General features: G+C 44.0%; 1 protein-coding gene across 1 annotated transcript in view; it reads left to right on the top strand.

The window, feature by feature from the left end:
- The first annotated feature begins 980 nt into the window (after nucleotides 1-980).
- Nucleotides 981-9,095, top strand: part of ercc4 (excision repair cross-complementation group 4) — a 44,041-nt gene continuing 35,926 nt past the window's right edge. The window contains exons 1-2 of the mRNA XM_078418300.1: nucleotides 981-1,205; nucleotides 8,654-8,834. Of these exons, the coding sequence (XP_078274426.1) occupies nucleotides 1,032-1,205; nucleotides 8,654-8,834 (355 nt within the window). The 5' untranslated portion in view covers nucleotides 981-1,031. The remainder of the gene's footprint in view (nucleotides 1,206-8,653; nucleotides 8,835-9,095) is intronic.

Here is a 9,095-nt window from a genome sequence, read left to right as displayed (position 1 = left end):
ATTTTGCAACAAGTACCCACGCGAGGGAAACCTGCAAGAGATAGCCCAGCTGTTGGCGGTTGTGTAGTAGAAAGCAGGAAAGAAAAAGAAAAGCAGACACGTCTCCCACTCCCCTGACTCGCAGTCTGAAGAAGGGTCTCGACCCGAAATATTACCCACTGCTTCTCTCCAGAGATGCTGCCTGTCCCGCTGCGTTACTCCAGCATTTTGGGAGCCCCGACGTGCAACGGCAGTGTCTTCGCCCGCCCCGAGTCACGGGGCTTGGGTCGGCCTGCTGCGGACCTTTCACCATCCGGCGCGGCCTGGAACGTGGCATCGTCAACAGCCTGACCGCGGGAGAAGACGGCAGGGGAAGAGAAAAGACATTCTGTCCTTCCATCACAGTGAGGAGGTGACTGGAAGAGACTCACTATGATGGATGTTTCTTTTTGTTTGGTGTTGGTTTGTGATTGTGTGTGTGTTATTGCTTATTTTTATTGCTCTTATTGTTGGACTGTGGGTAATCTTTCATTTCACTGCACATTTATGTCTGTGTGACAAATAAAATTGACCATTGTGTCTTGGGGCTATTCAGACTATTCAGTCTGAAGAAGGTTCTCGACCCGAAACGTCGCCCATCCCTTCTCTCCTCCTGAGATGGTGCCTGACCTGCTGAGTTATCATATCATATCATATATATACAGCCGGAAACAGGCCTTTTCGGCCCTCCAAGTCCGTGCCGCCCAACGATCCCCGCACATTAACACTATCCTACACCCACTAGGGACAATTTTTACATTTACCCAGCCAATTAACCTACATACCTGTACGTCTTTGGAGTTACTCCAGCATTTTGTGAATAAACACCTTCGATTTGTACCAGCATCTGCAGTTATTTTCCTACACTACATTGTGTCTTGGGGTTTCAGTGAATATATATGATGCGGCCGGACGGTGGCGATGGCGGCGGAGGCCAGCGGGTGAGCAGCGGCGGCAGAGGCCGAGCGGCCCCTGGGCGGGAGCGGGTGAGGAGCAGCCGGCCGGCCGGCGCCATGACACCGCTCCTGGAATACGAGAGCCAGATCTTCCTGGACCTGTTCCACGAAGATGGGCTCGTCATCACGGCCAAGGGCTTGGGTGTGGACAGGATCCTGCTCAACTTCCTCAGGCTGTACTGTGACCCCGGCAACCTGCTGCTGGTGCTCAACACCAACGCGGCCGAGGAGGTGAGTGCAGGAGGGGTCGCGGCAACGGCGGCATCGGCGGCGGCGGCATCGGCCCGTCGGACGGGATGAGGGATGAGGGAGGTCCCTTCGGCCGGGTTGAGGGCGGCGATGGTGGCGGCCGCGATGAGAGGCCCTGCTTTGGCCGGAATGAGGGTGCCCCATCAGCCGGGGTGAGGGGTCCTGGTCCTTGCAGCCCCCACCCCAGCCATACCTGGCTGTCTTGTCCTCTTTATAAGACAATAACTGCAGATGCTGGTACAAATCGAAGGTATTTATTCACAAAATGCTGGAGTAACTCAGCGGGTCAGGCAGCATCTCAGGAGAGAAGGAATGGGTGACGTATTATTCACAAAATGCTGGAGTAACTCAGCAGGTCAGGCAGCATCTCGGGAGAGAAGGAATGGGTGACGTTTCGGGTCGAGACCCTTCTTCAGACCTCTTTAAATGGCTACGGACTGACCTGCAGACATGCCTCCCGCGCTATTATCTCCATCTGTTAGTGTTGACAGGAGTGAATGTCAACAGAGTGAGGGGTAGGGGAGGAGCCGAGAGTGTTTACTTGTCAAAATGTGTAGGGAGGAACTGCAGATGTTGGTTTAAACCGAGGATAGACGTAAAATGCTGGAGCAACTCAGCGGGACAGGCAGAACATTCTGGAGAGAAGGAACGGGTGACGTTTCTTCAGAGGGATCTCGACCCGAAAGTCACCCATTCCTTTTCTCCGGAGATACTTCCTGACCCGCTGAGTTACTCCAGCATTTTGCGTCTGTCTTTGTGTTTTGTTAGTCATATGCACCGAGTCAGGAACAGTGAAATTCTTACCTTGCTGCAGCTTTACAGGCACAATAAATGCAGCCACACAAATAAATATACAAAAAATGATCAGTTGTTTGAGGTATAACTTGTTTGAGGTATATCATCAGACCATGGTAATGCAGGAGACAAAGTACATAGTGGAACCTTAGTAGTGTAAGGTCCATAGTAGTTCGGTGCTGAAGTAGGGTTACGGTTAGGATTTTGCAAAACTGATGGGAAACAGCTGTTCTTTCATCTGGACTGAAGAATTCTCAGACTCTTTACCCACTTCCAGATGGTAGCAGCAAGATGAAAACGAGACAATCTGAAATGTCACCTATCCTTTTTCTCCAGAGATGCTGCCTGACCTGCTGAGTTACTTCAGCTCTTTGTGTCTATCTTTGGTTAAATCAGCATCTGGAGTTCTTTGTTTCTACATAGTGTGAGTCTTTGCTGGTGTCTTGAGGCAGCGTGATCGATAGAACTTTCGATGGTGGTGGGTTAATCCCTAGAACGTATAAGGCAACGTTCACCACTTTCTACAGCCTTCATTCAGATTACTGAACCAGGCAGTGATGCAATCGATCAATATGCTCTCGACCGTATGCCTGTAGAGATTTGATAAGAGCATTTGACCAAAGGACAAATTTCTTAACTTCTGAAAAAGTAGAGGCATTGGTGAGCTTTCTTTATAAATGTATCAATTTGCTGGGCCTAGTACAATCATCGGAGAGGCGTTTGCCCAGGAGCTTGAAGATATTAACTCTCTGCACTGCCATCCCGTCGAAGACGTATGTATGATCCCTCGGATTTCCCTTCTTGAAGTCAACAATCGAGCTGACATTAAGAGCAAGATTGATGGTTCTGGCACCACTCAACCAGATCAATCTTCCTGCTGTACTCTAACTCGTCATTACCAACATCATGTACATCAGGATGTGATGTGGAACACAGGTGTGCTCGTCGGCGACCATTGGCTTCGTTGATGCCAGTTGTGTGGATGATGCAATCTTCGTTGGTAAGCCTGATTGAGGTTGGAAATCACCCCTAGAGATACACCTTTGTGGGACATTGCTGGCACAAGAAAGATGCTGTGGCATGTGCAGATGCTGAGGCCTTCCAGCGTTCTCTGGCTCGTATCTCGGTCCAATCAGTTGCCTTCAAAGTTGATACCATCTCTTTTGATCAAAGCATACCAGCCTGTTATGTCGTCGGATCCAGCTCTACTGCAGGAATGTCACAGTGTTTAATGCTGTCTTTGATGCAATCCTTGCCTCGCTTACTTGTACATGCCTGATTCCGGTGGCCCCGTGCAAGAACTCCGAAAAGGAACTAACATTGCATACAGGAACTGTCCGTATGAATTACGTGGCCTGTCAGTGCAACTGTGCCCTCAGGATCATAACCAGAATGTTAACCAGGCAATCTCTGTCCAAATCAGCCAGGTTAGGTACCCTGACCTGCCATTTGATGCCCATGAGATCTTGTGGAAACATGCAAGCTATTTGATATCTTTCTTGTAAAGCATCTGTCTCACAACCATACAAAGTCTGAAGAAGGGCCTCGACCCGAAACTTCAACCTTTCCTTCTCTCCAGAGATGCTGCCTGTCCCGCTGAGTTACTCCATATTTTTGTGTCTATCTTCAGTTTAAACCAGCATCTGCAGTTCCTTCTTACACATACAAAAGACGTGAGTATGACGGCTTTGCTCTTTGATCTTGGTTGACATCTTGATGTTTCTGTTGTTTGTCAACCGAGAAGGCAGATGATTAAGCAACTAACTGGCCTTGCTGATTTGTGCTGCTATAGAAATACAATTAGCATTTGAGGTTAATGGCATTGGTTTAATGAGGATTACTTTCTTTTACCTTCTGAGAGATACCAGTGTTTGAAAGCTTAGATGGTTCTCCCAGTTGCGAACCATTTTAACCGCCCTTCCCATTCCCATACTGACCTTTTTATCCTAGGCCTCCTCCATTACCAGAGTAAGGTCATCCGCAAACTGGTGCCTCCTCCACATCACTTACAAGCCAACAATATGAACATTCAATTCTTCAATTTTAAGTAACTTCAAAACCACCTTTCCGTTTCTTTAGCACCCCCCTCCACCCCACCGCTCTCCCCTGTTCCCCTCCTGGACTCACACTTCTTTCTCCCCTCCCTTCCCCCCTACATTCCTTCCTCTAGCTTCACAATTTGCAATATTTTAATCCTCGTGTCTCACATCTTCTGCTTTTCATCTCTGGGTTTTGTCCAACTATCTGCCTATCAATCCCCTCAAGTATCCACTTATTAGTTGCCTGGCTTTCTCTTGCTCCTTTCTCTCTTCCAGCTTTCTTTGCCCCCCCCCCCCCCCCCCCCCCAACCCGAAACATCAAGGGCAGTGGTAGAGTTGCTGCCTTGCAGCGAATGCAGCGCCGGAGACTCAGGTTTGATCCTGACTACGGGCGCCGTCTGTAAGGAGTTTGTACGTTCTCCCTGTGACCTGCGTGGGTTTTCTCCAAGATCTTCGGTTTCCTCCCACACTCCAAAGACGTACAGGTATGTAGGTTAATTGGCTGGGCAAATGTAAAAATTGTCCCTAGTGGGTGTAGGATAGTGTTAGTGTGCGGGGATCGCTGGGCGGTGTGGACCCGGTGGGCCGAAGGGCCTGTTTCTGCACTGTATCTCTAAATCTAAAAATCACCTATCACTCACCTGTATCCACCTATCACTTTCCAGACATTGTCCTGCCCCCGCCTCAGATCAAACTTTAGTATTGACATGTTCCACTAATGAGGAAGAGCAACGTTTAAGAAACATTTAGACAGGTACATGGATCGGACAGGTTTAGAGCGAATATGGGCCAAATGCAGGTAGGTGGGACTAGTGTAGATGAGGGCAAGTTGGTCCGAAGAGCCTGAATCCACGCTGTAAGGCTCTATGACTCTTTGATAGGGATGGCAAGGTGAGGAAGATTAGGAAGATATAGGTATATATATGATATGATATGAAGTGGTGTTGAGTCTCTTGAAAAGTATCAAGGTGGATAAATCCCCAGGGCCTGATGAGATCTATCACTAGTTATTGAGAGAGGCACGAGAAGAGATTGCAGGATTCTTGACAAAGATCTTTGTATCCCCTCTAGTCACAGGCCAAGGTCACAGAGGACTGGAGAGTAGCTAATGTTATTGCTGGCAACACAAGTAGACAGAGTGGTAAAGAAGGCTTATTGTATGTTTGCCTTCATAGGTTGGGGCATTGAGTATAAGAGTCAGGAAGACTGTCAAAGGATACCATGGGATTTAGATCAGTTGCAGATATGGGCAGTAAAATGGTAGCTGGTGTTTAATCCCAGCAAGTGTGAGGTTCTGCACTTGGGAGGTCAAATGTAAGGGGAAAGTAGATAGTTTATGGCAGGACCCTTAACAATATAAATGTACAGTGATCGTAAGGTCCAAGTCTATGTCTCCGTGAAAGTGGCAACATGAGTAGACAGATTGGTAAAGAAGACATTTCGCATGCTTGCCTTCATTGATTGGGGCATTGCGTATAAGAGTCATGGGTATGTTGCAGCTTTATAAAGCCAAAACGTCACCAATGCATGTACTCCAGAGATGCTGCCTGACCCATTGAATTACTCCAGCACTTTATTGCTCTATATCTGATTACAACATCTGCGTTTCCTTGGGTCTACGTTTATAAAATTTTAGTTGGGCCGCATTTGGAGTATTGTGTGCAGTTTTTGGCCACCGCATTGCAGGAAGAATGGAGGGGATTTTGAAAAAAAGATTTTTTAGGAATGCAGCAGAGGGTTACCAGAATGCTGCTTTGATTAGAATGTATTAGCTGTAAGGAGAGGTTGGACAAACTTGAATTGTTTTCTCTGAAGTGTTGGAGGTTGAAGGGAGACCTAAGAGAAATATATGGAATTATGAGAGACATAGAGAGGGTAGACAGAATCTTTTTCCCAAGGTGGAAATATCACGGAGATGTTTGGGTCAAGTTTTTTTTTTTACACAGACTGGTGGGTGCCTGGAACACACCATGGTGGTGGTGGAGGCATATACAATAGTGGCTTTTAAGAGACTTTTAGATAGACATATTGATATGGAAGGATATGTATCAGGTGCAAGCAGAGAAGATTAACTTGGCATCATTCTCGGCACAGACATAGTGGGTCCAAGGGCCTGTTCTTATGCTGTGCTGTTCTGTGTTCTATGATGGGACAAAGTTGAGGAGCTAAATGGCCATTGTTCCTACAATTATTAAGCATTCCTGCAGGATTGGAAGAAATCCCTGTAATTACAGTACTTTGTCACATTGCAGTATTGAAAGAGCATGAAAGATTTATTATGTAGATACATAATTATGGGTTTAACAATTAATATATTCCTATTGGGAAATATGATTCTCCCTCAAAGACCATATTAAAATAATGGCACTGTTGTGTTAGATTAATAGCATTCAGAGAAAACAATGGAGAATTGATGTCCAAATACCAGGATTATTTTGGAATAAAATAGTTGTAAACACTTTAGCATGGAAGTCCATCTCTGATTATACCCCGTATGAATTAATCCCTGAGGACTACTCTCATGGTCATATTTCAATGCTTGATGTGCACAAATCTGAATTTGCATTCCAAAAATATGTCTTCTCATTCCCAAATGAAGGTAACTGCTATTCATACATTTGAATTATTAATTAGAAGATATTCTCTCCAGATGCTGCCTGTCCGCTGAGTTACTCCAGCATTTTGTGCCTACCTTTGATTTAAACCGGCATCTGCAGTTCTTTCCCACACATTGATAAACCATAGGTAGTTGATGTATTGGTTGTCATTGTTTTAATTAATCATGCAAGCATTAATAACTTAAATCAATGTGTAAATAACAACATATTTAATAGGCTCCAACAGCACACTGAAGGTTTAAGCTTTCAACTCAGGACATTGACTTTGAGCCTGTAATTAGACATATGCTTCACTGCAGAACTTGCCCTCAATTTATTTGGAATCCACCCATGTTTGTTTTGCTGACAAAGTTAATACTCTCTTTTCATGAGGATCTAAATGACAAGTTTGTTCATATAAGCTATAAAAAAAATGTCAACGACTTAACAATATTCAGATTAGCAGATGCCATGAAATGAAATACGTCCTTTTTAAACATAAATAATGGAAAAGTAGTCAAATAAATTGTAGACCAAAAAGATAATCTTTGGAGGTATCACAAAATGCTGGAGTAACTCAGCAGGTCAGGCAGCATCTAGGAGAGAGGGAATGGGTGACATTTCGGGTCGAGACCCTTCTTCAAAGAAGGGTCTTCTTCAAAGATCAAAGAAGAAAGGTCTCGACCCGAAATGTCACCCATTCCCTCTCTCCTAGATGCTGCCTGACCTGCTGAGTTACTCCAGCATTTTGTGATACCTTCAATTTGTACCACCATCTGCAGTTATTTTCCTACACATCTTTGGAGGTATGATTGGTATACTAAAAGTAAAGTTAGGTTCTAGCTTCACCACAAAAGAGAATGCTTTCTTAGTAATGGAGGGGGTGGTGGAGAAATCAGATAACATTGGATAAAGGGGAATTAATTAAAAGATTATCAAGCCTCAGAGGAGAAAACCCTAAAATCCAGATGAAATGTACCCAAGATTAGTAACGGGATAACATGGATGGAGATTACAAAGATTTACTCTTCTAATCCTTAAATAGATTTTAAAAAACATGTTGGATGGGAGCATGGCTGGACCAGTCAGCAACATGAATGGTGGTCGGGATCATTTCAAAGACAACAGTCATGAACAAAAAATATTGCTGCTGGGAAATGTAAGGGATTAATAAATGAAAACACAAATTTATTAAAGGACTAACTTGATTGAGACATTTGATGATATAGCACAGAGAATTGTTAGAAATTATAAAGCTGATAATGCCTTCTTAGACATTTGAGGGAAGCTGATATTTACCCCAAAATACAGAACCAAAGTTAAAAAACTGAAAACCTTGAATTAACAAAGTGATGTAACTATGGTTGAGTAACTCAGCAGGTCAGGCAGCATCTCAGGAGAGAAGGAATGGGTGACGTTTCAGGTGGAGACGTTTCAGTCTGAAGAAGGGTCTCGACCCGAAACGTCACCCATTCCTTCTCTCCTGAGATGCTGCCTGACCTGCTGAGTTACTCCAGCATTTTGTGAATAAATACCTTCGATTTGTACCAGCATCTGCAGTTATTTTCTTATAACTATGGTTGTGTCATTGGCTGAGAAACATAAAGCAAAGTGTTGTGGGGAATGGTTTTTTAAACTGAAGGGAAGTTGTGTTCCCTGGAGGTTAGTTTTGAGGTCAGACTTTTTGTGTCATATTTGTTTTGGGGGCTCGAGTACGTCGAGGATGTGGCTGACAATGTAATTTGATGGTTGATGTTTGCAAACTGCATGAAAAGCAGTTTTGATGAATGCATTGCATTGTAAACTGTGAACATGTAATAAAAGCTTTTTGTTTTGGGAAACAAATCTTTGAATGCAACAGGACAAGTAAAGATGGTTTCCAACCATTGCATGTTGTAATTACATTTCAACTGCCTTACAAACAAAACAAAAGGTTATTTCATCAGACAGAAAGAAGAATAAAATGGTAAATGATTTGATTATGCTTTCTCTATTTCAGCAATATTTTATTGAGCAGTTGCGATCTGAAGGAGTGTCCCATCTTCCTCGTAGTATTACCAATGAAATTCCAAGCAACGAGCGTTATTCAGTATACACAGAGGGTGGAGTCTTATTTGTGACTAGCCGAATTCTGGTTGTTGATTTTTTAACAGATCGTATTCCTTCTAATCTAATTACAGGTGAGTGATTTTGTTCTATGTTTTTTTCCCCAAAACAAAAACCTTTTAAATTAGATTCTTCTTCACCTGCCTAAATATTAGGATGTGAGGCAAGATGAACTGCCATTTCTTGCACTGAGAAAGATAATGACATTGACCAGAAATTTAGTGCCTCAACTTTAATCTCTTTTGTTTCCTTTCCTTGTGAAATGTTTGTGGAAGTTTAAAAGTAAAATGCAACCTTTCCTGAAATCATACGAGCTGATTGTTACTGCAAATATT

This window comes from Rhinoraja longicauda, chromosome 21 (assembly GCF_053455715.1).
Source record: "Rhinoraja longicauda isolate Sanriku21f chromosome 21, sRhiLon1.1, whole genome shotgun sequence".
Classification (NCBI taxonomy): Eukaryota; Metazoa; Chordata; class Chondrichthyes; order Rajiformes; family Arhynchobatidae; genus Rhinoraja; species Rhinoraja longicauda.
The sequence above is the reverse complement of the archived record's forward strand: the minus strand, read 5'-3'. Positions and strand labels throughout refer to the sequence as shown.